Source organism: Sus scrofa, chromosome 9 (assembly GCF_000003025.6).
Source record: "Sus scrofa isolate TJ Tabasco breed Duroc chromosome 9, Sscrofa11.1, whole genome shotgun sequence".
NCBI classification, from domain to species: Eukaryota; Metazoa; Chordata; class Mammalia; order Artiodactyla; family Suidae; genus Sus; species Sus scrofa.
In genome coordinates, this window is record NC_010451.4 from 41,510,598 (window position 1) to 41,524,464 (window position 13,867).

At 37.7% G+C, this 13,867-nt stretch overlaps 1 protein-coding gene across 1 annotated transcript in view; it reads left to right on the forward strand.

Annotated features, from left to right (window-relative positions):
• HTR3B (5-hydroxytryptamine receptor 3B) overlaps positions 1,870-13,867 on the forward strand; it is a 44,446-nt gene continuing 32,448 nt past the window's right edge. The window contains exons 1-2 of the mRNA XM_021062866.1: positions 1,870-2,071; positions 6,827-6,987. Of these exons, the coding sequence (XP_020918525.1) occupies positions 2,032-2,071; positions 6,827-6,987 (201 nt within the window). The 5' untranslated portion in view covers positions 1,870-2,031. The remainder of the gene's footprint in view (positions 2,072-6,826; positions 6,988-13,867) is intronic.

The window sequence follows — 13,867 nt, forward strand, 5'->3', positions numbered from 1 at the left end:
ATTACATTGAGTTGTCTGGTCTCTTTAATGTCCTTTTGTTTGATACAGTTTTTCAGTCTTTCTTTAACTTTCATAGCCTGACACTTTAAAAAATTATATGCCTGCTTTTTTGTAGAATGTCCCACAATATGAGGTTTCAACCTGGATAGAGTCAAGTTATGAATTTATGGAGGGCTTCCATATCTTCTCAATTCCTATCTCGTGATGTACAACTCCCATGGCTGGTGATGCTAATTTTCATCATTTGATTAAGGTTTGTCTGCCAGACTTCTCCACTGAAAGATTTTTAACTTTGTAATTAATATTTTGTGTAAATATACTGATCCTCATCAGACTTTCGCCAACTCATTTTTATCCCCCATTGATGTTTCTTGAGTGAATTAATTTCTCACTCTAAAGATTCCATTATTTATTCTACATTTATTAGTTGGCACTCTAAGGGAAAAAGCTTTCTCTTCTTCCTATTCATCTCTTTATTTTAATCAGGATGGACTCGTGGATTATTATTCTGTTTCCTGGATTATAATTCTTTGTCATCATTATTGATTTTGATGCTCACAGATTTGGTCAATGGGAGTCCCTTTAAGCTGTGTCCTTTTATCCCACCCCCACCATTCTTTTGGCACTACTTTATGATACAAGAAGGAGATCTAGGCTCTTCTTCTACTTTGCAGCCCTGAGGCATCACACATTTCTCCATTTTTTCCTTATAGGTAGGTATGCTATTTAGAGACCAAGATCTGGGTGTTAGGTGTACTCATTGCTGTTGGCGCGTCCCTGCTCCCAGGCCCTGTAGTGGACAGAGCTAGGAATATATGCACGTATGAACACATGTACACACACATTTATATTTGTATTTATTTAGCTACATGTATTGAAAACCAAGAGTTCACAATGATACTTCCTAAACCAACTCAACACCACAGGGGTCATCCTAGTTTTCTCCCTTTCCATACTGGTAACTCCTTTCACCAATAGTGGGACACCATTCAGGCTTTTATGGATAGATGAAAATTAAAAAGAGAGCTTCATAGATTCTAAACAAAGGGACCCAAATAATTAGGAGAGCAGGTCCCCCCCATCAATTTGTTCTGTGAAAACGTCTCTCAAACCTGTGCCTCTACATTTGATTTATAATAAAAAGCTGGCAGATGCTAGAAGTGGTATGAAATTTAATTTCTGTTTCTAGAGCATCTAGGTGTCTACCAATGGAAGGTAGAGTTATGTAGAATGATGCATCTTTTTCCTTAATAATGAAGAGTGAATGGGGCTTAATCAAAAAATGAAAAAATATTTTTATTGAACGATGTTAAACTTCAGTAATTTTCATCTTCAATAAGCCTAGACTATCCTCTCTTATGTAGTTACTTTCTGAACTGTGGGCAGTGAGAATTTAAGAAGTATTTCTATTTATCAAAAATCAATGTTTCTTTTAATGAAAGAGGCTTAGGAAAAACAAAAAGCACTCTTCCTACTCTAAGCAGTTGCTGCTCATTTAACAATACCAGGTTTCCATTAGCTTTGTGTAATTCAAGAGCCCAATAATCATTGTCAAATGCTGAAGATGTTACTGCACAAGTCTGATTTAGAACAGCTATTTGGATCTCAATTATTAATGAAATTAGTGTCCTGAATGTCAGCAAGAGCATTGCCTAAGGTAAAGGCTGTAAAGGAAATCATATTAGTGTGGAATTTCCCCTCCTTAGGGGCTCCTCTAAGATTACATTATTCACTTAGCTCTCTCCTGTCAGGGAAATTGAAATGTTGGCCATGATCTGATGCTGGGGCAGACCAAATGGGGAAGTTAAGGGGTATTGCAATGGCATCAAGTCCAAAACATTTGTGTGGTGCTGGTATAGCCTTTGGTCCCATTTAGTGCTTACAAAATAGCACCAGCAAGGACAGCAGAAACTGGCAGGCAAGAATGGAGTGGAAAGGATTTCTTTGAGGAGAAACTGAGTGGCATTTCCTCCAGGAGGCAAGTTGTGTTTCTCGTCTTCCGGACGTTCCCGGGGAACACTGGCAAGTGCCATGTCTCCTCTGTGGCCCTTTGTCTTGGCAGCCGCCTCAGGTGAGTCCTTTCATGTTTTTCCTAGGCATTGAATACAGCTAGAGATACAGTTTTTCTACATTGTGCTGTATAACACCTCCCAAGAGCTTGTGTTTATTCACCATATGTAAAATGCCAGTCCTGTGAAGCTACATGAAGACCAACAATTGGTTATGACTTTGCTCCTGTAATTATAGATGCACATACATATAGGCCCACACGGTGGGGCCTTAGACATAGCTTGATAGTCCGCTCTGAAATGTTACAATTGTGAATAAATCTCTGCTTCTTTAGAAATCAAGCTCTCTTTGCCAAAATTGACATTGAGAATTTGGGGCATTCTTTTTCAGATTTAGTTTTATGTCTGAATAGTGTATTTTTATTATCCAGAATAGTCTTGGCTTTTCGTAGTAGCCCAGAGAGAGACTTCTTGGATCCATCATGGCTACAGATACCTGGATGTCACTTTGGTATTGGAGACTTTACATCCTGCCATACAAAGTCTGTAGGGGTGACAAGTGTTTCTCTAAAGATGAGCTCTATAGTTTTGAGTGTACAATTCCCTTTTAAAATACTTTGAAACTAATATATACATATATATATATATTCATTTTTTTCCCAAATGTATTTTTTTCCCAAATGTCTGGAACTAAACTTCCATGGTGCCAGTATTAACTTTACTGAATTAAACCATTTGAGTTAGGGTACAGTCAAAAATTTATATTTATGCTGGTGTTTCCCAACATTACATTTTCTGGAGGATTCTCCTAGAACTTGTATCTGAATTTCCATGTTTTAAAATATAACTGGAAGTGAAATGAGTCAATCATTGAGATGAGGAAGGAATTTGGTAGCCAAGCAGCTGGAAATGATTTTTTTATTGGGTAGAGAAGAAAAATAGCCACTTATCATTAAAGTATAAAAATCCTGAATGTTGAATTTAAAGGATAAAAGCATATCTTAATTATAAAAATGAAAACAGAGGAAATTTCATTAAATGCCAAATGGGTTTCTTAGCAGAAAATAATTGTGAACATTAAACTAAGTAAGATAAAATAGAAAAATGAAGGTTAGAAAACAGAAGAAATCCTTCTTAATGATTTCTCTTTCTAATGTTTTGTATTACGCTTGATTTTTGTTCTAAGTGTGGCAGAGAAAGTGTTTTAATAGTGTCTCATAATCAGTGCTTGACCATAAATCATAATGAGAACATTTGTTGCAGAAAAATTCATGCTTTGGAATTTTTACTGGGTTCATACAAAGATAATTTGTAAATTTAGGAGCTCTTAACCCACCACTAATTCACAGAAGCACCCAGGAGGCAGTTTGCTGGGGTAGGAGGCCTGGATTAAAACCATTTAGTTCTTCCCACATGACTCATCAGCCTTGTGACCCTGGGCAAGTCAATTAACCTCTTAGAGATTCTGTTTCCCTGGAAGTTAACTGTTTTGTATATACATGAAGACCAAATAAGATGACACTATGAAATTGTAATGTGCAAGGAAAATGTAAGATATCATCAACCTGAAAATATACAGACACAGAAAATAACAATGGGCTAATATTCTCAGAAACAGTCACTGTAAAATCTTGGCCTTTGGGTCCAGATCAGTCTTGTTTCAATTCCAGGCTCTTCTCTTGCAAGCTGTGTGATCTTCCGCAGTACTAACCTCACCAAGCCTATAGTCCCACACCTGTAAGTGGCTCCACAGAGGGCTGTAGAGTGCTTCTCTCATCAAGCTCCTGCAGAAGTTAAATGAGATAGTTCATGTAAAGGGCTCTTGGCCCAGCACCTAGCATACAGCACATTATTTAATCAGGATTAGATATTCAACAGTACCACAACCTAAGTCTCTCTTTCCTTGTAACCTCTCAGATAAATGTATAACTCTGTTATAATCCTAAAGATGATATGCTCACGAAAGCAAAAATAGTTCTTCTCATCAAAGTGCCCAGAACACTTTAAGATAGGTAGGTGTGTGTATTTCATGGAAACAAGGAAAAGAAAGGAATTGTTCTACTGTATTCTTATCTTCTAAAAATCTCTCTTCACCTAAAAGTGCTTCACAGCTCAGTTCCTAAAACATTTCACTTTCCAGAAATCTTACAAGTGAATTATTCGAAGCTGATTATTAGCATTCAAGGAGGCAGTACTGGTGAGGAATCTTTCCTGGGTCTGTTGATAGCTTCCATCAGTGTCTGTTGAAACATTACTGAACTGTGAGTCATTTAGTGCTTGTGTGAATGTCACATTAGCTTTCAAGGGGCATAATTTACCGTTAATTAATGGTCACTTAAATCCTTAATCTCTCTTCTGTAATTGATCTTTCTCCTCAGGCAAATTTGCATTCATAGTAGAAATGTAATTTATTATTTCTTCCCATTTTACACAAAGAACTCTTTCCCCCGTAGTTGATTTAAGCACACTTCCATGTGCTCCCTATTTTTCTCCCATCACTGCCTGTTTCTCTTTTGTTCCTATTTCCAGCTTCCAGAACATTCTCTTTTTACCCAAAGACTTTGACACACTCTAGAAAATAGGTGTTCATCCACAGGGGACCTATGGGTTGTTTCCTAGCAAAGGAATCAGAGGGGAGTTTGAGTTTGTGGCAGCAGAGGGTGCAGGGAGCACACACTCATGTCTCAGAATTATACCTTAACTCTGACTCAGGTCGTTTCCTGTGTTGAAACACGCACATTTCAGTGTTTCCCCGACTGGGGCTTGGATTGGGAGCGTCCAAGCAACGTAAACATGAAGCTGCCCAAAGCCAAGGTCACCCGCTTTACTTTGGGCTCCAGATTTCTCTCCTCTGGGGTTTGCCAGCAAGAAACAACCTCAGGAGAGAGATTCGCAGCACCTTTTTTGACAATCACAGTTCACAAAAAACTGAAGATGAGGCCTGATGTGAGCAAGGCCCCCACCTTAGTCCTGCACGCCTGAATAGCGGCTGCCACTTCCAGCGTTTTGTGGACTGAATAGTTAGGGAGGTGAAAGGGTCATTAGATTCCCAGCTCGGATGGTAATGAGTGAATATTCCACTGCCCACAATGAGTCTGGAATTGCACCTCCAGCACCGTCGTTAGCATTTTGGTCACACTGACATTGATAAATCATAGAAATTGCTGCCTATGGCGGCAAGTGACACAGCATCATTCATAAAGAAATGGGTATCAACAGGATTGTCGCATGGGGAGAAGATATCTCATTTACAGTTACCTGCTGGATCCCTCGTACTGTCAGCAGCTCATCAAAATAACCATCAAAACCGCTGAGAGCTGAGGTGAATTCCCGTGCAGGACGCTCCAGTTAGATTTCACTCACGCCATGTGGTAGGAGGTGTGCAATTTTCTTCAGTCCAATGACTTAGCGAAGCTTTGAATTCCCCAGGGGCCGGCGAAGCTGGTGAACAAAATATCTTTTTGCAATTCCGAGAAAGCCCTCACAGATTTGTCACTTCCAATTGCTGGTGCTCATTTCTCTTGCTTCCTTTCCCCTGGCCTCCCCCAGCCTCAACACCAATCAAGATTCCTGAATTGTAGGAAATGGTTCCCTGGAACCACAGAGAATTTTGCCCAAATAAGATCTCATTTTCTGACAAGTGCATTTTAAGACGGACAGAGGGACAAATTCTGACAAGTGCATTTTAAGACGGACAGAGGGACAAAATGGATATATTTTAGAGGAGAAAATATGAACTGGAATCCCATTATTTAGAAATCCACACAGATATTTGGGTTCACAGTTTTGACCATGTTTCTGCTCCAGTTTTCCTAGGTAATTTTGGATTACAAATGGAAAATCGAAAGAAAAATTCAAAGATAAAGTTAAGTTTTGGCTAAGTACATTGGAAGTTTCCTCCTATGTACCAGGAGGGGGTGATACAGGAATAAAGAAAGGATGTTGTCTCCAAATGTAAGATTGCTGCAAAAATAGAAATGTAGGTGCAGTTTGCTTCCTCTGAGATGGGGTTGATTTATTTTTCTTTACAATGGGATTTCTCCATTGGGCACTTGGGCCATCAGCTTACTTTATTTTTAAAAAACAGTTTTAATTGAAGTATGGTTTATTTACAGTGTTTTAGGTATACACAAAAATGATTCAGTTATACATATATATTCTTTTTCAAATTCTTTTCCATTATAGATTATTACAAGATATTGAATATAGTTCCCTGTGCTATACAGTTAGGTCCTTGTTGTTTATCTATTTTATGTATAATAGTGTGTATCCGTTAATCCCAAACTCCTAATTTATCCCTCCTCCTCCCTTTCCTGTTCAGTAACCATGTTTATGTTCTATGTTAGCAGTTTATACTTTATTATTATTTTTTTCTTTTTGGTCTCGCCTGGGCATGAGGAAGCTCCCAGGCCAGGGACTGAACCTGCGCAACAGCAGGGACCCAAGCCATAGCAGTGATAGCTCTGGATCCTTAACCTGATATGCCACCAGGGAACACCCAGCTTACTTTATTTTATTTATTTTTTGTGGCCACACCCATGGCATATGGAAGTTCCCAGGCCAGGGATTGAATCCAAGCCATAGCTGCAACCTATGCTGGATCCTTTAACCCCTGTGCCACAGTGGGAACTCCTCCCAGCTTACTTTAAATAAGTGTCTGCCGAAAAGCCTACCAACTGGCTATGAACTTAAGCAGATCAGGGTGCACTGAAAACTATATTCTGCTAGTAGCCACCAAGTCCTGAGCAGTCTGAAGTCTCCTAAGGATGCTACGTTTCTCTTCCTTTTATCCTCATGATAACAGTTTTCTTTTCCAGGAATCCTGGCCATAGATTACCCTCGTCCCAGGAGTTCTACTCTACATCAGCTCACCAAGCAGCTGTTACAAAAATATCACAAGGAAGTGAGGCCAGTTCACAACTGGACGCAGGCCACCACTGTATACCTGGATGTGTTTGTCCACGCTGTGTTGGATGTGGTAAGGACAGATCATCCTTTAGTAACTCTTAGTCTTCTCATTTTCTTTTGTAAAACTACCTGCTATTTACGCAGGGGTCTAGAAGTCTTGAGACCCTCATTGTGCTGATAGAGAAGTTGTTCTAGGCTCATCTTAGCAGTGAATCTGGGGTAAATATTTGCTAGGCAAATCATGCTTTCTAGTCCCCGGTTTACATTGTGAGGGTTAGATAATCTAAATATATGAATTTCACAGAAGAAAATGTTTTAAGAATTGTGGTCATAGATGACAATACACATTTTATGAGTTATTGTTGAAACCAAAAGTGGTAATAGGTGTTATTTTCTACGGTTCACATTTCTCAGTGATAATAGTAGGTTTATGAAACATCTGCCACTTATTGCCACTTAAAATGAGAAAAATGTGCCTTGGCATCCTGGGCTTTAAAGAAACTTTATACCTCAGGTATTTGCTAAAGATGATAGGAAGATTTGTTTATTAAAGCACGTCTTTCCTACTATGTCTGAAAAAAGCATTGTTGTGGGAATTCAATGAGAAAATGCATGTAAAGCAGCTAGCAGAAGACTCTACTAAGCCCTTAGTAGATGCTGGCCCATATAATTATCTCTGCTTCTTTTTTCTACTTTTTCTTAAATTTCAAAGTCTTCAATATCAATAGATACCAGATTGACTTTGATTTCTTTTAAAAGCAGACTTTACCGAGCTTATTTTGTTAAAGTGACCCCAATTGTTTTTCAATTTGCTTCTCAAAATTGTTTTCTAATTGAGGTATAATAGGCAGATATTGAAATGCACAGATCTTAAGGTACAGTCCAATGAGTTTTGATGATTGTATGCACCCATATAATTCATAACCCTGTCAATCCATCTCACCTTTCCATCACCCCAGAGAGATCCCCCCATTTCCTTTCCAGTCAGCCACCATCCCCTCCATCCACAGAGATAACCCCTGTTTGATTCCCTTCATCATAGATTATTTTTGCCTGTTCTAGAACTTCATATGAATGAAAATTTGTTGTGTGTGCTCTATTGGGTCTGAATTTTTTACTCAGCATAAAGTTTTTGAGGTTCGTTCGTGTTGTTATGCCTATCAGTAGTTTTTCTTTTTTACTGAAAAGTAGTATTTGGTTATGTCTGTACCATGATGTGTTTATCCATTCTTCTGTTGATAAGCATTTGGGTTGTTTCCAGTGTTAGGATATTATGAATAAAGCTGCTATGAAATTTCTGTAGAAGTCTTTTAGTGTACACATGTTTTTATTTCTCTTAGGTAAAACCTGGACGTGAAATAACTGCTACTTCTTATAGGATAGATGAACATTAAATTAGAAACTGCCAGACTGATTTACAAAGTGATTATACACTCTCACCCATCACCTATGAGAGTTCCCATTTACCCACATCTTCACCAGTATTAGGTGTTATCATCTTTTTATTTTAGCCATTCTGCTAAGAGTGTAGGGGTATTTCATTGTGGTTTTTCTTTATATTTCCTATGGCTAAGAATTAGGGGCTCTTTTTTATGTACTTATTGCCCACTTATTATCTTCCTTTGTGGAGAATCTGTTTAAGTCTTTTCCTATTTTTTTATTGTGTTGGTTGCCTTTTATTATAGATTTATAGGAACTGCTTACATATTCTGGTCACAAATCCTTTGTCACCTATGTATTGCGAATGTTTGGTCTCAGTCTGTGGCTTGCCTACTCATTTTCCTAACGGGTCTTATGATGAACAGAAGTTTTAAATTTTAATGAAGTCCATTTTTAAAAAACAATTCTTTATTTATGTTTAGTGTTTTCCTACTACCCTCTAAGAAATCTTTACCACTCTAGGTTCACCAAAGCATTTTTTTTTTTTTTTTGAGGAACCTCCATACTATCTATGTTCCTGCATAGCAAATGCACCATTTTGTGTTCCCACTGGCAGTGTACAAGTGTTCCAGTGTTTCCACATCCTCACTAACATGTGTCTCTCTCTCTCTCTCTCTCTCTTTTTTTTTTTTGTCTTTTTGCCATTTTCTTGGGCTGCTCTCATGGCATATGGAGTTCCCAGGCTAGGGGTCCAGTCGGAGCTGTAGCCACTGGCCTACACCAGAGCCACAGCAACGAGGGATCCTAGCTGTGTCTGCAACCTACACCACAGCTCACGGCAACGCTGGATCCTTAACCCACTGAGCAAGGGCAGGGACCGAACCCGCAACCTCATGGTTCCTAGTCGGATTCGTTAACCACTGCACCACGACGGGAACTCCAAAGCATTTTCTTGTATTTTCTTTCAGAAGAGTTACAGTTTAGCTCCTTAGATTTAGTACTATGATTTATTGAGAATTAATTTTTGTAATGGTGTGAGTTATAGGTCAAGAGTTTTGCTGTTGTTTTGTGGGGTTTTTTTGTTTGTTGGTTTGTTTTTGCATTTAGAAAGGATTTGTTCCATAATTTTTTTTTTTTTTTTTTTTTGTCTTTTAGGACTGCACTGGTGGCATATGGAGGTTCCCAGGCTAGGGGTCGAATCAGAGCTGTAGCCGCTGGCCTACACCACAGCCACAGCAACGCCAGATCCTTAACCCACTGAGCGAGGCCAGGAATCAAACCTGCGTCCTCATGAATGCTAGTCAAGTTCGTTAACCCTTGAGCCACAATGGGAACTCCATTTCTGCACTATTTTTTGAAAAGACTTTTCCTTCCCCTTTGAATTGTTTTGGTATCTTAGTTGAAAATTAAGTGAACTGATAAGTGTCAGACTATTTTTCTTGAAATCAAATAGTGTAAATCCTTGAACTTTATGCTTCATTTTAAAGATAGTTTAATGTAAACCAGCTATAATAGAAAAAATAAAAATCATTAAATAAAAAATATATAGCTTGGCTTTTTAGGACCTCTTCTACATAAATTATATAATGAGCTTGTCAATTTTCTTTTTCTTTCTTTTTTTGCTTTGTAGGGCCACACACAGCATATGGAGGTTCCCAGGCTAGGGGTCAAGTCAGAGCTACAGCTGCCGGCCTACAGCACAGCCACAGAAACGTGGATTCTTTTTTTTTTTTTTATTTGATAAGTCGATATTTATTATGTTAGTACACAATAGTAACTGATACTGATAGTGCAATCTTTTTTTTTTTTTTCCCCGCTGTATAGCATGGGGACCAAGTTACTCTTACATGTATACATTTTTTTCCCCACCCTTTGTTCTGTTGCAATATAAGTATCTAGACATAGTTCTCGATGCTACTCAGCAGGATCTCGTGTGGCTCACAGCAGAAACGTGGATTCTGAGCCATGTTTTTGACCTACACCACAGCTCTCGGCAATACTGGATCCCTGAGTGATGCCAGGGATCAAACTGTAGGATACTAGTCGGGTTCGTTTCTGCTGCACCACAATGGGAACTCCTCAATTTTCATTTTTTTAAGAAAACCTGCTGGCAGTTTGTTTAGAAAGTGGGATCCACAGAGAAATTTAGGGGAGAATTGGCATTTTAACAATATTGAACTTTCCAATATTTGAATATTGTGTATCTTTTCACTTATTTGGGTCTTCAGCAGTGTTTTATAATGTTCAATGTAGAGATTTTATATATATTCCTATTAAACTTATCCCAAATTATTTTTGATGCTGCTGTAAATATTACTTAATATTTAAAATGTTCTGTTTATTCATTGTCATTATAAAGAAATAGGATTTTATATGTTGACTTTGTGTCCTGTGGCCTTGCAAAATTCACTTACTAATTCTAGTATTTTTTTGTAGATTATTTTCTACATATACAGTCATGTCATCTGCTAATAGTTTTACTTCTTCCTTTCTAATCTATGTGCCCTTTATTTTTCTTATCTTGTCTTATTGCATTGCCTAAGATCTCTACTACAATGTTAATGGACGTGGTGAGAGCAGACATCCTCATATGTTCCCATTCTCAGGGAAAATTCCTTCACCATTAAGTATGATGCTAGCAATAGATTTTTCATAGATAATCTTTATCAGGTTGAAGAAAATCCCCTCTTCTTGTATGCTGATAGATATTTTTAAAATCATGAATGATATTGAATTATATCAGATATTTTTCCTCAGTCAATTTGAATGATCATATGATTTGTCTGTTTTATGCAGTAAATATGGTAAATAATTTTTTATTGATTTTCAAATGCTAAACCTACCCTGCATTGCTAGAATAAACCCCACTTGATCTTGATATCCTTTTTATATATTTCTGTATTTGAATCCCTACTTACTATAGATTGCATCTGTGCTAATGAGGAGTATTGGGCTATAGTTTCATTTCTTTTCTTTTTTTTTGTCTTTTTGCCTTTTCTAGGGCCGCTCCTGCGGCATATGGAGGTTCCCAGGCTAGGGGTCCAATCGGAGCTGTAGCCTCCGGCCCACACCAGAGCCACAGCGACTCAGGATCCGAGCCGCATCTGCAACCTACACCACAGCTGATGGCAACGCTGGATCGTCAACCCACTGAGCAAGGCCAGGGACCGAACCCGCAACCCCATTGTTCCTAGTTGGATTCGTTAACCACTGCGCCACGACAGGAACTCCTATAGTTTCATTTCTTGTAATGTATTTGTCTTATTTTGGTATCAGGGCTATGGTGGCTTTATAAAACTAGTTGAACAATGTTCCCTCTTCTATTTTCTAAAAGAGCTGTGTAATATGGATAATTTCCTTCCCTAATGTTTGATAGAATTCACCAGTAAAACTATTTGGGACTGGAGTTTTCTTTAAAGGTATTTAAATAGGAGTTCCTGTTGTGGCACAGCAGAAACAAATCTGACTAGGAACCATGAGGTTGCAGGTTCCATCCCTGGCCTTGCTCAGTGGGTTAAGGAGCCGGCATTGCTATGAGTTGTGGTCTAGGTCGAAGACACGGCTCGGATCCCGAGTTTCTGTGGCTGTGGTGTAGCCCAGAGGCTACAGCTCCGATTAGACCCCTAGCCTGGGAACCTCCATATGTGGCCCTGAAAAGACGAAAAAAAAAAAAAAATTTAAAGGTATTTAAATATAAATTGTTTGGAAAGGTGTTTAAATATAAATTCAATTTCATTAACATGTATAGGAATGTTCAAATTTTCTATTTCTTCCTGTGTTAGTTTGGTACTTTGCATTTTTCATGGAATTTGTCTGTTTCACTAAAGTATCAAATATATTTGTTCATAATAGTCCCTTTTAATTATTTTAATGTCCAAAGGCTCTCCAGTGATACTGCCTCTTTCATTTCTCATATTAGTAATTTGTGTTTTCTCTTGCTTTCCTTTGACCAATATTGCCCGTTGTTTATCAATTTATTTCTTTATGGAACCAAATATTGGCTTTGTATTTTTTTATTGTTTTCTGTTTCACTGATATCTGCTCTTATCTTTAGTTTCTTTCTCCTACTTACTGTGCATTTGATTTGTCCTTTATCTAGTTTCTTAAAGTGGAAAGTTGTATCATTGATTTCAAACCTCTTTTCTTTTCCAATGCAAGCATCTAAAGTTATCAACTTCCCGCTGAGCACTAATTTAACTGCATCTTATGAAATTTTGATGCATTTTAAAATTCAAAATATAAATTATATATAACCCTTCCCCATAGCCCCAGTCTCTGCTAACCACAAGTTTTATTTTTCTCCCTATAGTTTTGCTTTTCTAAATGCCATATAAATGGAATCATATTATATTGTACTCTTCGTTTTGGGGATTTTTGGCAGAAGTTCCCAGGTGAGGGATTAAATCCATGCCATAGCACAACCCAAGCCTCTTCAGTGACAACACCAGATACTTAACCCTCTGAGCCACATGGGAACTCTGGCTTTTTTTTTTTTCCCACTTTTTGTTTTTTTAACTGTTTGTTTTTGGCTTCCTTCACTTAGAATAATGCCATTGAGATCCATCTGTGTTATGTTGTTGCATGTATCAGTATTAGTATTCCACTGTACAGATGTACTGCAGTTTGTTCATCTGTTTACCAGTTGTTACACATGTGATGTGGGTTATTTCCAAATTGGGGCAACTATGAATAAATTCACTGCAGAAATCTTCATATGTTTTCACTTCTATTGAATAAATACTTAAGTGTGGGATTGCTGAGTTTTATAAATCTATATTTAACTTTATAGGAAGCTGATAAACTGTTTTCCAAAGTAGCTGTATCATTTTACATTCCACAAAGTGCAATATATGAGATCACCAGCACTTGATAGTCAATCTCTTTCAATTTTAACCATTCTAGTAAATTTGTGGTGGTATCTCAATGTGGTTTTAAACTTTTATTTCCCTGAAGACTAATGATATTGAACATCTTTCCTTGTGCTTATTTGCCAACTACATCTTTTTAAATAAAATAGTTGCTCAAATCTTCTACTTCCTAAAACATAGGGTTTGTTATTATCTTATTGGGTTGCAAGCATTCTTTGTATAGTTTTGATCTATTTCTAGATTCTATTATGTCCAACTAATGAATATATTTCTCCTTATACCAATACACGGTGTCAGTTACTGTGCATTATAGAAGTCTTGAAATCAGATAATATGAGTCTTACGACCTTATTCTTTTGTTTTAAAATTGTTTTGGGGAGTTCCGTGGCTCTGGAAACTAATATGACTAGCATTCATGAGAACGCTGGTTTGATCCCTGGCCTCACTCAGTGGATTAAGGATCCAGCGTTGTTGTGAGCTGTGGTGTAGGTTGCAGACTTGGCTTGGATCTGGACAGCTCTGACTTGACCCCTAGCCTGGGAACTTCCATATGCCATGAGTATGGCCCTAAAAGAAAGCAATAAATAAATAAATAAATAAATTAATTAAATTAAATTGTTTTGACTCTTCTAGGTACTTTGCATTTCCATATAAGTTTAAGAATCAATTCATCAAGTTCTATTTTAAAAACTGCCAAATTTT